Raw genomic sequence first — 24,346 nt, forward strand, 5'->3', positions numbered from 1 at the left:
GAGTTCAATCTCCAGCAGCACATGTGCCAGAGTGATGTCTGGTTCTCTCTCTCTCTCCTACTTTCTCATTAATAAAAAAATAAATTAAAAAAATTTTTTTTCAAAAAAAGAAATCTATATTATGATAGCATTTTAATGTATTTATGCATAATCAGTCATACATAGTTATACATACTCCTGGTCTCCTCTTCCAGACAGTCTTATGTGTGCCTTGTCTTAAGACCACACACATTCAAGTGAATTGTAACTAGTCAAGACTTAACTAATCTATTGTACAAAAGGATAGCAATCACTTAAAATGAGGAGAAAGTGAAAAATATATTGTGGATTAGCTAGCAAAATGAATTCAAACTATTTTAAAATATCTTAACTTTAAGTGAAAATTATAGGGAAAAGGTTTATACTATATTTAATTATAATAATGGAGCATCAACGTATTTCTATTTTTAATTACATTTAGAATTATATCAATGTGGCAGAACAGACTAGAGCCAGATGAATTTGAATTGTAGTTCTTATAATCTACAACTTTGGGCAAATTAAAGCATTTGGCAGAAAGTTTGAGGCATAAATTAGTTTTCTGTAACTGTGACCTTTGTTCCCATTTTAGGAGAACTCTAGTAGGCACAGGTTAATGCCTGCTAGAAACAATCAACAGTCTGTTTGCATACCAGTTGGGTATACTGAACTTCTTCCTCTCCTTTCTTTCTTTCTTTCTTTCTTTCTTTCTTTCTTTCTTTCTTTCTTTCTTTCTTTCTCTCTCTCTTTCTTTCTTTCTTTCCTTCCTTCTTTCTTCCTCTCTTTCTTTCCCTAAAGATTTATTTATTATTATGAAAGAGAGAGAAGTAGATTATTATGACCTAGAAAGTGGTGCAGTAGGAAAAGTAATGGACTTTCAACCATGCATTCCTAAATTCAGACCCTGGCATTACATGTGCCAGAGTGATGCTCTGGTTCTCTGTGTCTGTCTGTCTGTCTGTCTTTATAATAAATCTTTGAAAGGGGGGGCACAAGTACAGGGGAGATTGCATAATAGTTATGCAAAAAAATTTTTTTAGCTAATAATCATGGCTGTTTATTTTTTCCTATATTGGGGGATTAATGGTTTATAGTCAACAGTAGAATATAGTAGTTTGTACATGTGTAACATTTCTCAGGATTTTTGTTTGTTTTTATTTATAAAATGGAAACACTGACAAGACCATAGGATAAGAGGGGGTACAATTCCACACAATTCTGCCACCAGAACTCCATATCCCATTCCCTCCCCTGATAGCTTTCCTATTCTTTAACCCTCTGGGAGCATGGACCCAGGGACATTATGGGATGCAGAAGGTGGAAGGTCTGGCTTCTGTAATTGCTTCCCCGATGAACATGGGCATTGACAGGTCAATCCATACTCCCAGCCTGTTTCTCTCTTTCTCTAGGGAGGCAGGGATCTGGGGAAGCGGGGCTCCAAGACACATTGGTGGAGTCATCTGCCCTCGGAAGTATGATTGGCATCATGGTAGAATCTGGAACCTGGTGGCTGAAAAAGAGTTAAGATAGAAAGCAGAACAAAGTGTTGACTAATCATGAACCTAAAGGCAAGAATATTGTGGATGGAGATTTGGGGTCTCCATTTTGGAAAAAGCTAGTAAATCTATTTTAGGTATATTCCAAGGGGCCCTTGACCCAACTAGTTTTATGCAAAAGTTTTTATGCCTGAGGTTCTGAGGTCCAAGGTTCAGTCCCTAGCACCACTGTAAGCCAGAGCTGAGCAGTGCTCTGGCATGTACTCCTGCTCCCCACTCCCCACCCCACCCCCATTTTTCTCTTTAAAGGAAAAAAAAAACAATATTGCTCTGGCATATGAAATGCCAGAGACTGAACATAGAGCTTCATACACACAAGTTCAGCTCTACCACTGTACCACCTCCAGGTCCTCTGAGCTTCTTTCTAAAGGTGTTTGTGAAGCCACTCCTGACTAGGATTATTTCAGAGTAATCAGCTAAACAAGTTGTTTCTAAATTCCAAGAAGCAAGTGACCAAAAATTTTTGAGGAATATAAGTCATCAAAATTTGGCATTTTGTGATTGCTTGCCCTTCAGAATCTATCCCTTGACACAGTCTATCTTTGAGGTTGAGGGATTAGAAAATCTGGCACAGGCAAAAAAATGTTTTTTTCTCATGAACCATATTGTTTCCTTGGTGTTTGGTGCATGTGCATGCTTTCTAGTTTAGGTCTTTAGGAAAACATCTATTGTGAAATGACACAGACTCAAAAAAGGCTTATTGAGTTGGTGTTCCCATGAGAATATGCTCTTTCTTAAACAAAGCCCCACCTATCAGTCAAATTAATTTATCATTTCAATTTTTCTGTTGGTTCTCAAAAGATTCATTGATGAACTTCTTCCTGCCTCTAAACTTTTCATTCATCCTATTACTGACCTTAAAATTTTAATAATACTGATTATGCTTAGTGAAATAACAACTACTGGGTGGTTTCACTCCTATGTGGGATCTAGAGAACTGTTACATATGAACTTGCAAAAAAAAAAAGAGAGAGAGAGAGAGAGCCATGACATCCTCTCCCCAGACAATAATTAGGATCCACCTGCATATCAGATTTCAGGCTCAGGCAAGAAAACAAACAAACAAACAAAACACTAGTATAGCTACAGGCCCTTTGGAATATAACTAAAGGTATGCCTACTCGCTATCTACAAAACAGAGACCGCCCCCCCCCCCCCCAACTCTTCACCTGCACTATTCCAGCCTTTGGGTTCATGACTGGCCAACAGTTTGTTTGGTTTTCTATGTTGGCTCCCTTTTCAACCACCAGGTTCCAGATGCTAGCAGGATGCCGACCAGACTTCCCTGGACAGATGACCCCACCAATATGTCCTGGAGCTCTGCTTCCCCAGAGCCCTTACCCACTAGGGAAAGAGAGAGGCAGGCTGGGAGTATGGATCAATCTGTCAATGCCCATGTTCAGCAGGGAAGCAATTACAGAAGCCAGACCTTCAACCTTCTGCAACCCACAATGACCCTGGGTCCATACTCCCAGAGGGTTGAAGAAAGGTAAAGCTATCAGGGGAGGGTATAGTATTAAAGAGTTCTGGTGGTGGGAGTTGTGTGAAGTTGTACTCTCTTATCCTATGGTTTAGTCAGTGTTTCCTTTTTATAAATAAAATATATAAAACAAGAAGCAAACAAACTTTCCAAGATTGAGAACTATGATGGTTATTTTTGGGAGGTGTTGGCGTGAGGAACACAGAACTTTGGTAGTGGGTGCAGTGTGGAACTATATACCTTCCATGTTTATAATCTTCTAATCCACTATTAATCACAAAAAATGAAGATATGATATATACTAATATATAATATACATATACACACATATGTACAGAGCATGAATTGACTAGAAGTTAAGGATATTTAAACAGAAAGTAAATTTTAGAGGAAGAACCACTTGGGCTAGAGAGGTCATGAGTAAATATATATATATATATATATACATATATATATATATATGTATGTATGTATATTCAGTCCCTTGTGACTGTTTCCAGTGTGGGAGTGGAAGAAAAGAGAATGAAATCTAGTGCCACATTGGATTGCAAGTTTTCTCCAGGGTGAATTTGGTCATAAATGTAGACTAGCACAATTAGAAGACATGAGTATGTCATTCTTCAAACAAATTTACCTCACAAAAATCTGAGTACTGAATCAATTATAACTGGTAAGTGTGATAGTCCTGGCAATAAATGGACTCATTACTGACCAAAATTTGGTATTTCCTTGGGCATGAGGCACTTGTCTTTATTATAATAACCTACCAACTGTTGTGTAATATCAATCATCCTCCCCATGGCTGGATGGAGTTATGAAAACTTGGAGTCATGGCAGTGTCCCTGACCCTTAACCCACATGTGTAGACCAGAGGGCCTGAATGCAGGTCCTGTCTTGAGTCATAGGCCACTGGACTGGGGGGAGGGGAGGACAGTGCCAGCCAATCAGAAACAGAGTCAGTGCTCAGGAAACAATGAGCTTCTGATGAGGGTGTGGCCTCAAAAACTGTCATTTTAAATGACAAAACTGTCATTTAAAGGATCAATTAGAGACAGTGTTGACAAGAATGTCATCTGAACCCCTGCCTTGTATCTGCACTCCTGAATGACCTGACCCCTAGTCTTGGCATTGGAAGAAGAGGAGGTAGGAGTAGAGGTCTCTGTAAGAGGAGTGGTTGTAGATTAAAGGGTGGGGAGACTTACTGGGGCTGAGAGGAGAGTCTTGGGCCCAGGATGGAGACTCAGCTCAGTTGGCATCTATGTGTGATATTAGAGACTTAGAGGCTTCAAGTTCTATATGTCTTGGGTGGGCTTTTTTTCAACTCAACTGTCTATCCTGCATTTTCTCATGTAATATCCTCCACCTTCTCATTATCAGACAACAAATCACTACATGAGAAGAGGGCATGGGAAGAATGCTGTGGAAGACCCAAAGATATGAAAACCAGGGTGTCTGAGGAGCTTTTAATTCAGAAAGTGACAGAGGGTGAATTGATTGGAAGTTAATCAAGGATATTTAAATAGATAATAAATTTTAGAGGAAGAACTGTCTGAGCTGGAGAGGTCAGAGATTTTGGATATAACACATTCCCCCTCTAAATCAGAACACCCTTTTGAACTCATGAAATCCACAGCATTGCTTATTAATGGAAAAAAAATGGATGAAAGAAATCTACTAAAACATTCTAGAAGAGACACTCTGAGAAACCATGGCTATTATCTTCAACTTCATTTTCATCTTGAGGTGCTAAGCCATCTTTAAGTAGAATGAAACTATTGACACTCTTGCCTTCTTTCAGGAGGCTAGGTGTGTCTTTGGGTCTCTTGTAGGTGTGCTTTGTTATCCAGGATTGAACTGATCAAATAATCAATAACAGCACCATTAAGACATATTGAAAGTGCTCTCAAACTAAATTCATTTTTTTCTAGGTCATAAATGTCCCCAAAGTGTCACCAACTATACATACCTTGAATATAGGAAGCTATGGTGAGAGGAATACAACTATCCAATCACCAGACCTGGATGCTAGTGTTATCAACCAAAGCAGGACCAACTTTAGCTTCCATATCTGTAAAATGGGAGTGAGGCCCACCTTGAAGTGCTGGTCAGGGGATTAAATGAGGCAGCCTCTATAAAACACACATAAGAGCCCTCTATGAATTAAAATCCCAGTGTGTATATGTACCCACACAGTAAATGTCATTAATTCTTTTCTGGTGCCTGAGAGCTTAAAGCAGAAGCTGTATTCCTCTAGCACAGAGATCGTTCTGTCATCTTGTTAGCAGTGTTCATAAGAAAAATCAAGTATTCATTTTCAGTGCCTGACTCTTAGTCCATGAGCAAATAATTTCCTTATCCTAGTTTTCCTCTTCACTTGTCATCTTAGTTTCCAAATGCTTTCCTTTCCTGGAGGAAGAAACTTAGGGAAAAAAATTGTCCACCTGTTTAATTTAATTGTAACCTATTTACAACAATGTAATCTTAGCAACTACTTAATTCATCTTCTCATTAATCATAACATTGGCTATAAATTCAGAGAGACAGCTGCACAGTCCCTTTCCCTTTCAGAAGGAAATCTTGTGATTTTTCAGCAAACACTCATTTTCTCGGTGTTATATTTTCTTCTGGGGTGTGTCAGGCTTGGTTATTTTAGAACAAAAAATAACCATTTCCACTATCTTCAAATTAGAGTGAAGCCATGAGTATTGTACTCATTAGGAAGATATGGTGTTGCTAACACTAGTGTTATATCTGTTATTTCTGTGCATATAGGTGATCTGGGGTTACTTGAATGTATCTAAAATAATCAGCAACTTATCTTGGGCTTTAATTCTTTCTTAGAAGTATTTGTTTACTTTTCAGTTCTCTGTAGTGTAGAATAGAAACAAAAGAAGAGTTGCATAATATATTTAAGCTTTCCTTTTATTCATCTTGTATTTAATTTCCTTAAATTAAAATCCCCTTTACGTTTTTTTAACACAAAAATTTCCCCAAATTATTAGCTCATTCTGAGTTTCCAATTTTCCTTTAGCCTACTAACTTCATATCACACCTTGAATTCATTCTCTGAGATGACCTGATTTACCTGTTATTTATGAACTGTCCTTGCTACAAGCTGTGGTTTTACAAACAAACAATTTAACAGTTACTCTCTTGCTTGCTATCTTAACATTTGAATTTTCCAGTATTTTTCCTTTCAAAGTTCACCCACACTCTAATATTCAGGATTTAAATTTTAAAAAGCATTTAAAAAGTTTGTCTATTAGATGTACTGTTTTTCCCAACTTAAAAAAATGTTTTCCTTAAGTCTGTATGTTAGCCATCTTAATTTTTTAAATGTTTCCAAATTCTGGCCTATGTCTGGCTAAAATTACTAACCAATTCCTCCAGACTGTTCAGTAATAGTTTCTCCTTTTAAAAAGAAAAAGTGTATTTTATTTTCTTATTTTCTGTCTCTCTTACTTCAGGAACTTAAATTGCTCTGGAAAACTTGCAGTTGCAATTCTTATTCAGCATGGTAGGCACGGACATTTCATCAGCCACAGCAGCTACAGGAAAAGCTTAGGCAATCTTAGTTTTCTCAGAACAAATTAGGTAACAAATTAAAATGTCTATTTCCTTCCATTTACAGAAACACACACGTACCCTACAGACACACACTTTTGAAGTCTTTCCACTTATTACGATTAAACCTTGATACACTAAATTTCCTGTTTGTGTATAATACTCCAATGTGCCACTCATCTTATGTAAATACATACTCATGCACATAACATCACGTCTCTACTCTTTTCTTCCTCCCTTTCTTCCTTCCTTCCTTTCTTTCTTTCTTTTCTTTCTTTTTTTTCAAAAGGGAGAAAAAGTGAGAAACCAAAAGGGAGGAGTGAGCAGTGGAGATGTAATGACAGAGGAAGAGAGTAAGTGTGGGTGGTTAGTACTGTGGCCCTTCTATAGCAGGACTTTCACATAGGGCTCACCTCTAATGACAGACACACATTTTTAGTCATCTTCATCCATTGTATCTTGTTTATGGGGTTCTCCTGCACTTAAGTACTGCTTGAGGTTGAAGTACAAGTGAGTCTATCTTGAGAGAGAAAGCTGACCCTTTGAAGTAACATCTCACCATTCTTCAGCTCACTCATTTAAAGAAGCAGGACCAGCGGCTGGGTAGTGGTGTGCCTGGTAGAGTGAGCATGCTACAATGTACAAGGACCTTGGTTTAAGCCCCTAGTCCCCACCTGCAGGGGAAAAGCTTTGTGAGCGGTGAAGCAGTACTGCAGATGTTCTCACCCTATCTTCCCCTTGTTAATTTTCCCTTAATCTCTGTCTGTCCCTATCAAAGAAATAAATTACTTATTTTAAAATAATTTTTAATGTTTTATTTATTCTTTACTTTTCTTTATATATATTTATTTTTCCTTTTTATTGCTCTTGTTTTTATTGTTATTGTTGTTGTTGTTGATGTCGTCATTGTTAGATAGAACAAAGAGAAATGGAGAGAGGAGGGGAAGACAGAGAGGGGGAGAGAAAGATAGACACCTGCAGACCTGCTTCACCATCTGTGAAGTGACAACCCTGCAGGTGGGGAGCCGGGGGCTGGAACTGGGATCATTAATGCCAGTCCTTGTGCTTCGCACCACGAGCACTTAACCTGTTGCGCTACCGCCTGACTCCCTATTTATTATTTTCTGGATATAAGCAGAAATCAAGAGGGAGGGGGTAGACAGGGGTGGGGGGGAGAGAGAAACATCTGCAGCACTGCTTCACCTCTTGTTAAGCTTCCCTCCCTGCAGGTAGGGACTGGGGGTTTGAACCTGGGTCCTTGAACTTTGTAATATGTGCACTCATCCGGGTGGACCACTGCCTGGTCCCTAAATAAATAATTTAAATATGATGAAGCAAACAAGAGAGAAAAATGAAAAAGAAGTTAGAAAGGGATTGAATAAATTCTGATCTCCACTCTCAGCATTTCTTTCTAGAGGATCTTTCATTGGGAACTATCTGCTGTGCCCACAAAACCTTGAACCATTGCTTTGAGTATGAACACAAGAAAAGAAGAGTCAGACCGGGCCATCGTGAGAATAGCTGCTCATTTGCCAGACCTTATCATCTACGGAGCCTTCTCTCCTGAGCGACCCTCTGTAGATTATTTTGATGGAGTCTTGATGTTTGTTGATATTTCAGGCAAGCACAAAAGGGGTGCTGCATTTGGATAAGTTCCAGGTGCCCTCAGATCTCACATGTAGAGCTGGGTTGCGGAGAGGGCCCTTCTCAGAGCCAGTGCCCTCGTATGGGGTGTGTAGAGTTAAGCTGTGACCCTGATTTCCTCACCTTCTTTACACAGTATGTTCAGCCACAGGCACATCTTTAAAATACCCAAGTTCCATGCCTGAAAATTTGGACACCAGCATCCTAGCCCAAACTTCACTGACAACCCCTCACCTGTGAACCTTCCTTACACACATGGCCACATATCACAAGCAAGTCTGATTTCAAAAAATACCCCATCCAGATGTTGTTTTGCATCTTAGCATAAAACTTTCCACCTTGTTAGGGGTGTTTTGAGTTTTGTATTTTTATTACCATGGTGTGAACATTCTCTACCCAGTTTCAGGCACTGCAATGATCCCTGTACAAGAATATGGAGGGAAGAGATTATGGGCACCTATCTCTGACCACTACAATAACCAACAGAGAGAAATGTGAATCTGACACTTAGTCAGTCTCAAAAGTCATGAAGAGAAGCCCTATCCATTCTTAAAGGTTGAGCCTGACCCATGCCTCCCCCCTGTGGGTCATCTCCCCCAGCTCTGCCGAGGTCTTCCAAGGAACCAAAGAAACCAGCTGAGTATTTATTACAGGTTTTACTGCAATGACCGAGAAGTTCAGCAGGGCCATGTACATGGATCGAGGGGCAGAGCAATTGGTGGAGATTCTCAACTACTACATAAGTGCAATAGTGGAGAGTAAGTGAACCAAAGGGCTCCACCTGAAGAACACTTTGTATTTGCTGATTATGAGACAGTATATTACTTGCCACACTTCCTTTTTTTCTCTATGAAATGTGCATTGCTACACCAATCTTTCATGAAATTTAATCTAATATAACTGAAAGAAAGTGATCAAACCTCAATATCTAGGGGATAGAATGTTTTGCATTAGCTAAAAGACCAAATTAGAGACTAATTTAACAAGAACTGTTGTGGTGCTTTGAGTTATATTCACTGACTAAACAAATGGCACCAGAGTGTAGATGTGTATTACAAAACTTACCAGCAATTTGTCTTCGACTAATGAGTTCTAATGCACCAGCTGGAAACATTAGTCTACTTATTCACATTTCCTACCCTCTTGCATTACTAATTTGAGCTAACCGTGAAGAAATGAACTGACTCTATTAAATGCAATCCTACATCTAGTCATTTATTGGTCCCAAGTTCCCTCATAACATCTTTTTCTAAAAATATTTATGTAAATTTTAAAAATTTTATTTATTAATTTATTGGATAGCAACAGTCAGAAATCAAAAGGAAGGGGGTGATAGAGAGGGATAGAGACAAACACCTGCAGCACCGCTTCACCACTCATAAAACTTTCACCCTGTAGGTGGGGACTGGGGACTCAAATCCGGTCCTTGCACATGGTAACATGTGCTCTCAACCAGGTTTGCCACCACCTGGTCCCAGTTAAAAGATTCATTTATTTATTTTTCCATTTATTTATTTTCCCTTTTGTTGCCCTTGTTTTTTATTGTTGCTGTAGTTGTTGTTGTTATTGATGTCGTTGTTGTTAGATAGGGCAGAGAGAAATGGAGAGAGGAGAGGAAGACAGAGGGGGGGAGAGAAAGATAGACACCTGCAGACCTGCTTCACCGCCTGTGAAGCGACCCCCTGCAGGTGGGGAGCTGGGGAGCTCGAACCGGGATCCTTAATGCCAGTCCCTGCGCTTGGTGGCACGTGCCCTTAAACCGCTGCGCTGCCGCCCAACTCCCTAGATTTATTTATTTTTAACAGAGAGAAAGACTTCAGAACTGGCATGTAGTAATTCTGGGGACTGAACCAGGGACCTCTGGGACCAAGACCTATGGTATACCTCTTGCCCTGCTCATAGTGCCATTCGTTAAACAATATTTAAACCTCCCGTCCCCCATTGCTTGAGATTACTGTTCCCAGCTAACTTCTTCATATAGAAATTCAGAGACTGGAGGCCAGGTGATAGCTCATTTGGCAGAACACACATATTACTATGCACAGGGACCCTGGTTCAAACGCTTGGTCTCCAGCTGCAGAGGGAAGCTTCTTGAGTGGCAAAACATTGCTGCAGCTTCTCTCTCTTTCTCCCTCTCCTCTCAATTTCTCTTTGTCTTTATGCAAAATAAATAAGATAAGGATATAAAGAGACAGAGAGAAAGGGAAAGACGCTACAGCACTGAAGCTTCCACCATTACTGTGGTGCTGGATTCAAACCTGGGTTATGTGCATGGCAAAGCAAGCATCCTAACAGGCAAGCTTCCCCCCCACCCAACAGCCCTAATATTTCTATGTTGTTGGGCTTTTGTTTTTTTTTTGAAAGGGCACTAACTTGCCTTTTTTTTTTTTTTAATCATGCGGGATCAAAGCCACGGCCTCATACAAGCAAAGCAGGTGCTCCATCACTGCCTTGCCAAAAATTCAGTGCTTCTTAAAAGCAGAAACATTTACTGTTGTTTTACATCTCAGTACAATGCTGTTCAAGACATCTGTGGTGACATGTAAATGAGAGAAAGCTATCCAAATATGTCATAAACAGAAATAAACAAGTCAAAGTGATAATAAACAAAACACACATTGACCATAGATAGCTTTCACAGTTTTCTGTCCTCAGGCCTCACCAGAAATCCTACTTTCTCTGTTAGTTTTTTCTCACAGAAACAAAGCCTGAACTCAATATAGTTCAGTAGCCCCATCAAGGAAATAAACTCAGATAGGTTTAGGTGACTTAGATAAGATAACATTGTTAGTAGAAGACTGTTTTCTGAATCACTGTTCTGTTGAACTTGTTTCTATTTCATGGATGAAGAATGACTTATTTTCATTAGCTTAATTTCACTTTTTTCTTTCTCTCTTTTTTGCTCAGAAGTATTGCTCTTCGGAGGTGACATCCTCAAGTTTGCAGGTAGGGGATTTGCTGAGATGAGGGTAGAGATAGATGGGGATGACTTTACTCTGACAAAGAAAGGTGCAGTAAATTAGTTAGGGCATTTGGGGATGAGGGTTCTGTTCCAACTTCTTACAGAATAGCCTGGCTGCCCAGGGCAGGCCTAGTGTGTGTCTCCTATAGGTGACGCACTGCTCGCCTTGTGGAAGGTGGAGCGAAAGCAGCTGAAAAACATCATCACAGTTGTAGTCAAATGCAGCTTGGAGATCCATGGGCTTTTTGACTCCCAGGAGTCTGAAGAAGGCCTCGACGTCCGAGTCAAGATAGGTAAGCTTAATCCCGCAAGGAAGGAGGGATGCACAGCAGTATTAGTGCAGCATTTTTGTCCCAGAGAGAAAAATAGGATCACAGTGCCCAGCCCTGCCATTATGTCCTGGCCACAGGAATCTAACTAACAAGACTGTGAATTTGGATCTCTTCCTTTATCAGCTAAGGGAATTTGGGCTAATCTACTTTATAAATTCTTGCAAAAAGGGAATGCAAGTTATTGGCATACACCAAACCTTCCAGGTTTATTGGGACTGGACACCTGCCTCCCTCCCCCCATTCATACAGCTATACACTTGTCTAAAAGTAATTCCTAAAGATTTCATTTTGGCTGGCACTTCAATCTGAATAAATTGCAAATGCTTCCCAAATAAGAATTATTAAAGTTGTTCTCTGTTATCCTTCAGCATAAATTAATTGAAGAAAAGAAAAAAAAAAGTCCAACCAGGGAGTTTAGTTTCACAGTAAGGAGTAAACTAATAGCCGACTCTCTAGCTTGGGGAGAGGAATTTGGGAGGCTGGACCCCAAAAAGGCACATCTGAGTCTTGTGTGACTCAGAGAGACCTTCAAGGCCATACTAGTCCTGCCCATGCTGCTGGGAAGGAGCTCATAAGTTCTATGAAGACCTGCCGCCTCCCCTCCCCACCCCGGTCCCCCACAGGACTGGCTGCTGGCCACATCACCATGTTGGTCTTCGGGGATGACACCAAAGACTTTTTCCTGGTGATCGGTCAGGCTGTGGATGACGTGCGTATGGCACAGAACATGGCCCAGATGAATGAAGTCATTCTGTCCCCTAATTGCTGGCAGCTTTGTGACAGGAGCATGATTGAAATTGAAAGAATTCCAGATCAGAGAGCAGTGAAGGTAAGTGTGCTCTTGCAAAAGTCCTGCCGGGCTGTGCCAGGGTTTGTCTGCCAGAAAAGATACTGGGGAGACTGGTTTCAGGACATCACTGGCAGGAGACTCGAGGAGGTCAATCTGGGTTAGAGAGGAAGCTTCAGTCCAAGACAGCTCCTGTGGGAGGATCTCAGTCTGATTGTCTAAGAGAAAGTAACTGGGCTTTCCTGTGATGGAGATGCAGGACTTGGTTAGAGTGTTTTGGAGAGCTAAAGACCTAGCTTCAGGAACAGCAAAGATTACACTTAGAAGTTGAGATGTACATTTAATCAGCTCTCATTTAAGTGAAAATGATACAAAATAAAAAGAAGAAGGTTTTTAGACTGGAAATGCATATAGGTTAGCCTTGCAGAATGACCCTCTAAATATATACTGAAGATATGTCTTGATAAGTAATGGCAAAGGAACACAATCACATCTGAATTAAAGTGCTTCAGTGTTTAAGTATGCCAATCTCTGTTTACCATGTCCTGGACATTTAAAAGCACACGCCTTGTCTTTTCTGATAAAAATTATATTCAAATAAACAGACAACCATTCAAATAACCAAAAAACTTCTCATTTTTTTAAATTTAGGTTATCTTCCTAAAACCACCTTCTAGTTTTAATTTTGATGAATTTTTCACAAAATGTATGACTTTCATGGATTATTATCCTTCTGGTGACCAGAAATGTAAGTATTTTCCATGGATCAATGGCTTTACCCGTAATGGTAGGAGTAGGGTCTTAACCCAATGAACAGAGGTTTCAGTATGAGGAGGAATGGATTACTTCAAAGATATCCTAGTTTTTTTGTTTTTGTTTTTTGTGTGTGTGTTTTCTTTTGGGGGGAGGCACACAATGGGGACCTAATCTTTTCCCCCAATTGAGGGCCTAAAAACAACCCCTTTTGGGTCCTCTTTCTCTTCCTTGACTCTGAGCCCTTTTTCTCACCTTCCAAACATTTAGAAATCTCCCCCAAGATGGAAGAAAACAAAAATACAAAAGCTGGGGGTGGGGAGAAAAAAAAATACAAAAGCTTCTATGAATCCTACTTTCCTCTTTTAACTGTACCAGAAAACTTGTCAGAAGAGTAATCTGTTTGTGTCTCTTCTATCCTTTCATATATTTATCCACCCAATAAAAACTGATTGAAGGTATATGTTGGGGGGCATATGCTCACCTATCTGTCAGTCTGAACCCCAAATCTTCTACCTTCTTTTTTCCTCTTGGCTGGGACTGTTCATGTCAAGGCCCTGTGTAATCAGGCCTTCATTGTAAGTGCCCATTCTTAGATTCCTCTCTCTTCCTTTCTTCTTAAGTATTTGTTATGTTTATGGGGTAGAGATGGAGATAAATTGAGAAAAGGGGAGAAAGAGAGGGAGAGGAAGAGAGACTTTGCAGATCTGCTTCATCACTCATAATTCTTTCATCCAACATTGGGGACTAGGAGCTTGAACCTGGATCCTTACACACTGTAATATGTGCACTCAACCAGGTATAACACTGCCCAGCCCTTCCTCTCTTTTCTTGACACTATTTTTCTCTTCTTTACTTGGGCTTAAGATTATCCTTTCCTTAAATTTTCACCCCAAATCACATATTTTTATTGTTTTAGTCTCTTTCTGTTCCTATTCAATGTTTTAAATACATATTTTAACTAATTAAAAATTTTTGATAGAGACAGAAGTTGAGAGAAAAGAAAGATAGATCCTCAGTACTTAATTAATTAATTTTTGCCTCCAGGGTTATTGCTGGAGCTCGGTGCCTGCACTATGAATCCACTGCTCCTGGAGGCCAATTTTTCCCATTTTGTTGCCCTTGTTGTTTCCCTTAGTGTTGTTATTGTTACAGTTGCCATTGATGTTGTTGTTGGATAGGACAGAAAGAAATTGAGAGAGGAGGGGAGACAGAGAGAAGGTGGGGATCTGGGGACTTGAACCGGGATCCTTACGCTGGTCCTCTCAGTACTCTGCTGAAGCTTCCTGCTGTACATGGGGACTGGGTGCTTGAACCCAAGTCCTTGTGCACTGTAATGCACCTGGCCCCTCTGTTCCTGATAAATTGGTGATCCTTAACTCTCCATTCTTCCCTCCCCACTCTCAGAGCACCATTCATCCAAGCTCTCAGCAAGACTGGAACAAGGGTAAGGCTGACTAGAGACAAGGGTAGGGAATTTAAGGGGGTAATCTCAAGGTCTTAAAATTTGTTTGCCTTACCCAAGCCAGAGCCCTAACATCCAGAATTTAGGCCAGACTTTATCATAAATTCTAGAACCATGTAAAAATAATATATCTACATGAATGTCAGACAGATACCCCAAGACTTAATATATTTAAGCTACTGGGGCCAGGCAACAGTGAACCTAGTAGAGTAAACATATTTCCATGCTCAAGGACCTGGGTTCAAGTCCTTGGTCCCCACCCATGGGGGGGGTGAAGGGAGCTTCGTAAGTAATGGAGCAGTGCTAAAAGTCCCTCTCTTTCTCTCTGTCTCTTCCCTTCTCCTCTCCTTTATTTTTTCTCTGTTTTTATCAGAAAAATAAAAAAGGGCTTCCAGGCAGTGGCACACCCTATTGAGTGCACATGTTACTAGGACTTGGGTTTAAGCCCCCATTCTCCACCTATAGAGGTTAGCTTCGTAAACAGTGAAGCAGGTCTTCAGGTGTCTCTCTCTCTCCCTCTTTCTCTTTCCCACATCAATTTCTCTCTGTCTTATCTAATAAAGAAGAAAGAAAGAATCATTGAAAGGAAGAAAGAAAGAAGTGGCATCCAGGAGCAGTCAGTGTATTTGTAGTACTGGCACTGAGCCCCAGCAATAATACTAGTGACAATTTTTTTTAAAAGAAAAGAAAAAGAGGGCAGAGGGTAGATAGCATAATGGTTATGCAAAGTGACTCTCATGCTAGAGGCTCCAAAGCCCCAGGTTCAATCCTCTGCACCACCATAAGCCGGAGCTGAACAGTGCTCTGATAAAAACAAACAAACAAACAAAATAAACAATAAACAAACATTAAAAGAAAAGAAAAATAAAAGGAAAAAAGTAAAAATATGGCTGTTGGAAGCAGTGGATTCATCATTCAGGGACTGAGCCCCAGTGATAATGTCAGTGTTAAAACCAAAACAAAACCCTACACTACTTCTCTCTCTCTCTTTCTTTATTGGGGGGATTAGTGGTTTATAGTCGACAGTAAAATACAATAGTTTGTACATGCATAACATTTCACCATAACAATACAGCTCCTACTAGGTCCTCCTCTGCCACCATATTCCAGGACTTGAAACCCCCCCCACCCCCCCCCAGAGTTTGCTTTGGTGCAATACACCAAACACTATTTATCTTTCTACTCAGGCAAGTACTACACTTACAATGAGTCTTATTAAAAATACAAACCAGGAAGACCCAAATAAAGAGGCACCTAGAGCAAGGTTTGGGAAAGTCCCAAATATGGAAATCCTGTGGCCTTGGGACACATGTTGCCTGTATCTCAATGTTTAATGGATAACCAGGAAAGCCTACCCAGTCTCTGGATGTCCAGAGTGTTTATTGGGGTCTTAATTGTGGAGGCACTGACCATGGAAGTAAGCTCAACCTCCAGGTCCCTTCTCTTCAGATACTGGGAGATTAAGTAGATTTCCCAGTGACTCAAAGCCCCTACTCCATCCTGAGTCATCTTATTAGCATATAGCTCGTTGTGTACAAGAGACCCACCCTGAACAACAGATATACTACTACTGGGAAAATCCAAGGATTTAGAAGTTACTTTCATGGACAAGGAGCAAACTATCATACAGCAAGACATTCTGTTTCTCCATCATGCTGTCTATTATGGTTCAGACCTTTACAACTCTTTTTTTTTTTTTTGCCTCCAGGCTTATTGCTGGGGCTCAGTGCCTACACTACAAATCCACTTCTCCTTGGGGCCATTTTTTTTGCCCTTGTTGTTGTTGTTATTATTATTATTGTTATCTTTGCAACTCTTTTTGGCAGATCCTTTTTTCTTTTCTTATTAATATTTTTATAAAATAAAAAATATTGACAAGACCATAGGATAAGAGGGGTCCATTTCTACACAATTTCTACCACCAGAGTTCCATATCCCATTGCCTCCCTTGAAAACTTTCCTATTTTTTTATCCCTCTGAGAGCATGGACCCAGAGTCATTATGGGGTGCAGAAGGTGGAAGGTCTGACTTCTGTAATTGTTTCTCCACTGAACATGGGCATTGACAGCTTGATCCATACTCCCAGTCTGTTTCTATCTTTCCCTAGTGGGGCAGGGGTCTGGAGAGGTGGGGGTCCAGGGTTCATTGGTAAGGTCCTCTGTCCAGCGAAGTCAGGTTGGCATCATGGGAGCATTTGCAACTTGGTGGCTGAAAAAGCATGAATATATAAAGCAGAACAAATGGTTTAATAGTCAGCAGTCTAAAGGCAAGAATATAGCAGATGAGTTCAGGGTCTTCATTTTGGCAAACACTAATAGGTCTATTTTAGGTATATTCCAGGGGGCCCCATGGCTTTACTAATTTTTGCCTGCTCCTGATAACTAACATGCAGTTGGACCAGAGGTATTGTCTGGGGAGATGGTGTCAGAGTTGGAAATAGGACTGGATCAGGGCAGAGAGTAGCTCCCAAATATGGGAAAGGTATGTATAATTTTTTTTTTTAGGTATTTCTACTTGCTTGCTGTTTTGGGTCACTGCAAACTATTGTGCACTTTTGCTTTAAGGTGTATATTTCCTCCTAACTTAAGGGTACATGTGCACATGTGTTTTGTCTCATGGGCCTTGATCTATATCTAGGTTCTGTGGCTTTGTTAGGAGGTGTACCACCCAATTTGTAATTGAGGAGTCCTTTGAGCTAGGAAGTAACTCCTTTATTCTGCCCACAGTCTTTTCACTGTCATTTATTCCTAGCCTCCAAATATTCATGATATTCTGGCCAGGTGAGGTAGAATCTGTACCAGTCCTCTAACATACTATAATAATTTTTTACTAAACTTTTCAGTTCTCTCTGTTAGGCATGCACTCCTCAGTCATTTTAGTAAAACTTCATAAATCATTCAAGATATAGTCAAATTCCCTATTCTCTTGAAGACATTTTTATGAAAAATCAGCTCACAGCCTCTGCTAGTCCTTATCTACCAAATATGTTTGATCTGACTAATCTGTTTCCCACTGACATTTTCATACATATTATATTTGAATATCCATAGAGACAGAATCTCCAAGGGGAAACGCTCATTTTCTAATGAATTTTTTATTCCTGTACATTGCCTTGCATGATGTTTTGACTATACTATGTGATCAATAAATTTTTAAACATTCTATTTTTTTCATAATTTATATCCCATTCAGACTCCATTTTAACTTTTCATCTTGCTTTCTCACATTATCATTGCTCTATCCCCCAATGAAAACATACTCGATGTGTGTGTGTGTGTGTGTGTGCGCGCGCGCGCGCGCGCCAGCCACTGGGTCATTGCTGGGCTCAGTGCCTGCACTACTACACTATTCCTAGTGGTTACTTTTATTTCTTTTAATTTTGTTTTTCCTTTCTTCTAGGCAGAGGGTGAGAGATAGATAAGGGGAGATAAAGACACAGAAAGAAGAGACACCATGGCACCACTTTAACACTATCTTCCCCCCTGTAGGTGCTCCCATGTGGTGGCCCAGGGCTCATACCTGGGTCCTTATGGATGGTTAATATATAAGCTCCATCAAATGAGCCACATGTCGATGCTAAGTCTATTCTATGTAATGTTTTTATTTATTCAAGCTCATTCTATTACATGTCTATAAGTACTTGAACACAGGAATGTCAACCACTATATTGAAGACATAATAAAGCCCCTCTGCCCTTTCCCAAATAGGGATATAGGAGAATAGTTTAGTGAAGTGTATGTATGTATGTATGTCTTGAGTCTTGTTTTTGCTGCTGCTGTAATTCTACACCCCCTTATCTATGCCCTATGCTCTATTCTTTTCTTTTAATCTGTCCTTTCTCATCTCCTATGACCAGAGATGAAAATATCAAGTTCCAAAGTGGGATAGCCCCAGAATATAGGTTTCGAGGGACAAACAAGAATTTCAGGAGACCTGCAACTTTTTTTTTTTTTTTTTTGCCCCCATGGTTATCGCTGGGTCTCAGTGCTTGTGCTACGAATCCACTGCCTCTGGAGGCTGGGTTTTTTCCCATTTTTGTTACCCTTATTGCCCTTGTTGTTATTACTGTTACTGTTGTTGGATAGGACAGAGAGGAATTGAGAGAGGAGGGGAAGACTGGGAGAGAGAAAGTAGACACCTGCAGACCTGCTTCAATGCTTGTGAAGCGATCCCCACCCCTTAGGCCATTCTTGCACTTCATGCTATATGTGCTTAACCTGCCCGGCCTGACCTGCAACCTCTTAGGACAGCTTATTGAATATCCATTGGTTCTGTTTGACCCCCCAGGTGTCCCAGAATCCCCACGGTGAGCTGTGAAGACCAGTGCTTGAGGGAATAGGGCCTGGAGGCTGCTCTTTATGCATGACAGAGCCAAGCCCCCCCAATCTGAGCCAGCCCCCCTCTAACCCTTCTCCAGACCTCCTGAGACTTTCGTGCATGCTGGAGTCCAATCCCCTGCTGGAGATGTCCCTGCAAAAGTACCTGATGGAGAGCATATTAAAGCAGGTAAATGCATGGTTTAACACACTGGAAGGAGTAAGAAAGATCTCTAACTAAAAAGACATGCTGAGGGAAGCTTCTCTGCCTTACAGATTGATGACAAACAGCTTCGGGGCTATTTGTCAGAGCTTCGCCCAGTGACAATTGTGTTTGTGAACCTGATGTTTAAGGATGGAGAGAAAGTAGAAGACATAAGCTCATCCATACAGGATGCCTGTGTGCACATTAACTCTGTCCTGAGGGTCACTCGAGGCCAAATCAACAAAGTCTTCATGTTTGACAAGGTACCTGTGAACTGAGGGAGCCTGCCAACAATTTATGCAAAGCAAGAGGCATTCTCACAGACATTGATGAAAGGAAGGGAAAGACTGTGAACCCAACCACCAGAAATGTGTGTGGTCCAACAATGTGGGCAGATACAGCATGTTCAAAGAACTGTGTCCTTCACATACAAGGCCATGTACATGTGATCATGTTGCCACTGATGGGGGTCCCAATAGGCTATGCCAAAGAACCCAAACATGAGGTAGATTTTTTTAAAAAAATATTTTCTTTTTTTATATTTATTTATTCCCTTTTGTTGACCTTGTTGTTCTATTGTTGTAGTTATTATTGTTGTCATCATTGTTGGATAGGTCAGAGAGAAATGGAGAGAGGAGGGGGGAAGACAGACAGTGGGAGAGAAAGATAGACACCTGCAGACCTGCTTCACTGCCTGTGAAGTGACTCCCCTGCAGGTGGGGAGCCGGGCTTGAACTGGGATCTTTATGCCGGTCCTTGCACTTTGCACCAAATATGCTTAACCCGCTGCGCTACAGCCCGACTCCTATGAGGTAGATTTGTATCATCCATCTCAGTGTCATTACCTTTATGATATGGGTTTGTAATCTTCCTCACAGGGTTGCTCCTTCCTCTGTGTCTTTGGCTTCCCTGGAGAGAAGGCACCCAATGAGGTCACACATGCCTTGGAAAGTGCTGTGGATATATTTGACTTCTGTTCACAAGACCATAAAATCCAGTGAGTGTTGCACCTGCTCCTGACCCTGTAGTTAGGGACAGCAATACAGGATACAACAGGAAACAAAATTCTAAGTAAGGCTATAATGGACAGTTGCCCTCTTTCTACCTAGACATCTGTGTCAAGTAGAGTGGGCAAGCCTAGCCCAATGCAGTAAGACAATGGACATAAAAGCCAGAGGAGAAAGGACTCCCCATTCGATGTCCACATGTTCTTGGATAATAAGCAAATTGAAATTGACTGTCTCCCTGTACTTCTTGATATCTCCTTGGTAGGGATAATTCTCAGAACCATGTTGGAGTTTATTTTTAGTAACTGGAAAATGAAATGAACCATTGGGTAGAAGTTTATATATTGATCTGACTTTAATATGACCCACTCATGATAAAACTGTTCAGAAGGTAGAATTTACTGTCTCCAACCCTGCCCAGCCTAACCACTTCAATAAGTTTGCTTGTAGTCCTGTTCTACCAAATAATAATACACTGGATAATAAATACCCTCACCCTAAATAATGCCACTACTATGCCCCATCATCTCTATCCACAGCCATTCTTGTGAGTTAGCAAGAGTCAATTCCAATGCCACATAGGTTATCTGAATTACCTCCATTCTGGCAACTGTTTACCACCAATTCATTTGGGGTGAGTTGCTTATTATTATTTAAAATCAGCTCAAGTAAACACTTTGAAATGGCATAAAAATTAACTGTATTACCAATTCTCAGAACTCAGTCTCCATATATCCTTCCTTCTCCAAGTCCTACCTGATTGTCCTAAACTACCTACAGAAGGGGAAGTTACTGAAAACCTTCTGCTGTCCTCTCACCATCCTCACCCCTTTCTCTCTGATCACTTTCTTTCTCTCTTTCCCCATAATGCCCTTTCTTCTGACCAAGAATGGTATCCATTGGTGTTGCCAGTGGGATCGTCTTCTGTGGAATTGTTGGTCACTCTGTGCGACATGAATACACAGGTATGGCAGGAACTTCCCAAGGGTTTGTGGGAGGAGGGAATATGAGGAGATATGGGTCTTTCCTCAGAAACTTTATTATCTTTGGGTGTCATCTAATCAGTAGCTTTGCCTACTGTTGGATATGAAGAAGTGGGTAGTTGAAGGTAAGATTTGTGCCTTGAAGAGCAGAGGGGGGGAAGTGTGATATTCCTTTTGGGGACAGTATGTCTTAGATGCATTCAGCTCAGTGGCTGTTTTCTCCTTCTTATTATAGTCATTGGTCAAAAGGTCAACATAGCAGCCAGGATGATGATGTACTACCCAGGAATTGTAACCTGTGACTCTGTCACCTACAACAGCAGCAACCTCCCACCCTACTTTTTCAAAGAACTCCCAAAGAAAGTTATGAAAGGAGTTGCAGATTCTGGACCTGTCTACCAGTGTTTGGGCCTTAATGAGAAAGTGTGAGTTTGGGGCATTGGTTTTGCAATGTCTTTTAGTGAAAAAGTAGAATTGCATCAGCAAAGTGATTGGTCATCCATTTCATATTTAAAGCCAATTCTTGACATTGAAATCTATTCCTCCCAAAGCAAGGTCCAGATTTCACCATTCTTCATTCTCTGCCATCCTAGTGATTACGAACATGGTGAAAGATCTCATCCTACCCTCAGTTCTGAGAATATGTGGGTGATTCTTCAAAGGTGGTTCAGGCAAAACAGAGAATCCCCTTATTTTAATGTCTATTTGGACTCAATGTCAACTGTGTGACACTGTTAGAGCTAAACTACTATAAGACACTGCTCCTATTCTAGATCTTTAGTGAAATACATTCCTCAGGAGCCCAGCTTAGATATATGGGTATCACTCCTGAACTTAAAAATCCTTCAGTCTCTTCCATCATTTTTTATGACCATGCTCAAATTCTGTGCCATAACATATAAATATCATCTGCTTTTCCAAATTCATCTCCTCCTGGGGGGTATCTAAGTGCATTGTGCTCACCTTAACCCACACACCACCAGTCTGCTAGAAAAACCACTGTCCATTTTTGACACGTCCTTCTAGGACTTACTCCTCTATAATACTGAAGCTCCTCAATCCCAATAAAAATAGATACATATAAAAAGGAAGCATTGACTAAACCATAGGATAACAGGGGTACAACTCCACATAATTCTCACCACCAAAACTCTGTATCCCATCCCTTCCCCTTATAGCTTTCCTATTCTTTAACCCTCTGGTAGTATGGACCCAAGGTCATTGTGGGATGCAGAAGGCTGAAGGTCTGGCTTCTGTAATTGCTTCCCCGCTGAACATGGGCATTGATATGTTGATCCGTACTCCCAGCCTGTCTCTCTCTTTCCCTAGTGGGCAAGGGTTCTGGGGAATCGGAGCTCCAGGACACTGGTGGGGTTGTCTGTCCAGGGAAGTCTGGTCGGCATCCTGCTAGCATCTGGAACCTGGTGGTTGAAAAGAGAGTTAACATACAAAGTCAAAAAATTTGTTGACCAATCATGGACCTAAAGGCTGGAATAGTGCAGATGAAGAGCTGGGGGGGGGGGGGGTCCTCCATTTTATAGATAGCTAGTAGGCATATTTTAGCTATATTCCAAAGGGCCTGTGGCTATACTAGTTTTGTTTTGTTTGTTTTTCTTTTTCTTTTTTCCCCTGAGCCTGAAATCTGATATGCAGGTGGATCCAAGTTATCATCTGGGGAGATGATGTCATGGCTGGAAAAAGGACCAGAAAGCTGAAAGCAGAAAAGACCAGAAAGCAGAGAAGAGAGTAGCTCCCCAATATGGGAAAGGGGTATAAATATTGTTGTCTGTAAATCCCATTGATTTGATATGATCTCAATCCCAATTTAGATGCTCCAGCTAGTTCCTCCTCCATGTAACCAGCACACATCACAGTCGCTAACTATCTACTTTCACTTACTACACTTAGAAATCTTTTGGAGGTGGCAAAAACTGTTTTCATCTAGTTCATTTTTTTTATCCCCAGTTGTTGTTGTATGGGAGGTATTCAGTACTGATGAATGAACAGACAATGTGCAAAGTGGAAAAGTCACAATCTATTTTAGCAAGTTAAGTCTAGATGTGACAGAGTTAGATCATAGAGGCAAGTTTAACTAGCTGAAGGTGTTTTTACTCTTCATCTTTGTATCTCCAGGGCTCAGCACTGCCTTTGGCATATGCAGACCATAGATAAAATGCTATTCAAATAAATGAACAAAGAATAAATTTTTGTGAACCCTTACTACATAGTAGGAACTTTACCTCAAAACATATATTCTTAATATCAATTACACAGAGTTTCTATCACCACTTAATAAATTTCAACTGAGACTGTTCACAATTTTTAAGCTTTCATTTTTTGCCCAAGCACTGCTCAGCTCTGGTGTATGGTAATACAGGGGACTGAACTTGGGACTTTGCAGCCACAGGCATGAGAATCTCTTTGAATAACCATTATGCTATCTACCCCCCATTTATGAACTTTTCCCCATCTAATTACCCCCATTTTATAAATGTGAAAACTGACATTCAGAGAGGCTACATGACATGTTCATGGGGATAAATCTAGAGAACAAGAGTCAAGTGTCAAAATGTCACAAAAATAGCCACAAAACCTCAACGGTGTCGACAGTGAATAGTCAATGAATAGTCAAGCATCTCTCACAACTCTTTGGTTCAATTGCTCTTGACAGGCCTGACTAATTTTACGAATGTATCCTCATTTTCTTGGGTGCCTATTAATAGACAACCTTGGGTAACACATCACTGAGGCAGTGTGGCTCTTCTTCATTCAGCTATCCCAGACACACTGATGTGGTAATATCTCAAGAGCAAAAGAGCAAATCCAACTCACAAGCATATTTTTTCTCTCTCTCTCTTTTTCTCTCTCTCTCTCTCAAGCAAAGATATTTCTCTTTGGGACTTAATGACCTATGAGAACATTTGTTCATAAATATAAGAGGTACATGGATAGCTTGTCATGAGTACATGAGTATATAATGGAACGTGAAATATTAACCATTTGTTACACATCAGACTGATTTCTCACTAGCTTTGCCTTTGGGTATTCTTGGCTCTTTTTTGTTTTTTGATTCAGATGTTTTAAATTTATTTGTTTTTAAAGTCTATGTTCTAACTATAGAAAGATCCTCCAAATGTAAAAGATATTCATTATTTTATTTTTTCTTTTTAAATTTTATTTATTTGTTTTTAAAGATTTTTATTTATTTATGAGACAGATAGAACAGAAAGAACCAGACATAACTCTGGCACATGTGCTGCTGGGGATTGAGCTC

At 40.5% G+C, this 24,346-nt stretch overlaps 1 protein-coding gene across 3 annotated transcripts; it reads left to right on the forward strand.

Annotated features, from left to right (window-relative positions):
* Nucleotides 1-3,657: 3,657 nt before the first annotated feature.
* Nucleotides 3,658-21,501, forward strand: ADCY10 (adenylate cyclase 10). Of its 3 annotated transcripts, none has more exons than XM_060197951.1 (12): nucleotides 3,658-4,197; nucleotides 8,021-8,238; nucleotides 8,916-9,020; nucleotides 11,170-11,208; nucleotides 11,374-11,517; nucleotides 12,180-12,385; nucleotides 12,995-13,091; nucleotides 18,979-19,067; nucleotides 19,154-19,345; nucleotides 19,961-20,079; nucleotides 20,978-21,054; nucleotides 21,308-21,501. In XM_060197951.1, the coding sequence occupies exons 2-12, from the start codon at nucleotides 8,094-8,096 to the stop codon at nucleotides 21,499-21,501; spliced, it is 1,407 nt and encodes a 468-aa protein (XP_060053934.1). In that variant the 5' UTR covers nucleotides 3,658-4,197; nucleotides 8,021-8,093. The 3 variants fall into 3 exon arrangements, with proteins under 3 accessions (XP_060053934.1, XP_060053936.1, XP_016047464.1); XM_060197953.1 differs by having other exon boundaries at nucleotides 8,034-8,238; XM_016191978.2 differs by lacking the exon at nucleotides 3,658-4,197 and having other exon boundaries at nucleotides 7,877-8,238.
* Nucleotides 21,502-24,346: the final 2,845 nt, after the last annotated feature.

This window comes from Erinaceus europaeus, chromosome 9, assembly GCF_950295315.1.
Source record: "Erinaceus europaeus chromosome 9, mEriEur2.1, whole genome shotgun sequence".
Taxonomy (NCBI): Eukaryota; Metazoa; Chordata; class Mammalia; order Eulipotyphla; family Erinaceidae; genus Erinaceus; species Erinaceus europaeus.

Excerpts from the sequence above, each read along its gene's own strand:
- ADCY10 (XM_060197951.1), top strand. The coding sequence starts at position 8,094 with ATGAACACAAGAAAAGAAGAGTCAGACCGGGCCATCGTGAGAATAGCT. Across the intron at positions 9,021-11,169 it reads CATAAGTGCAATAGTGGAGA|AAGTATTGCTCTTCGGAGGT; the intron begins GTAAGTGAACCA and ends TTTTTTGCTCAG. Across the intron at positions 19,068-19,153 it reads TGGAGAGCATATTAAAGCAG|ATTGATGACAAACAGCTTCG; the intron begins GTAAATGCATGG and ends TCTGCCTTACAG.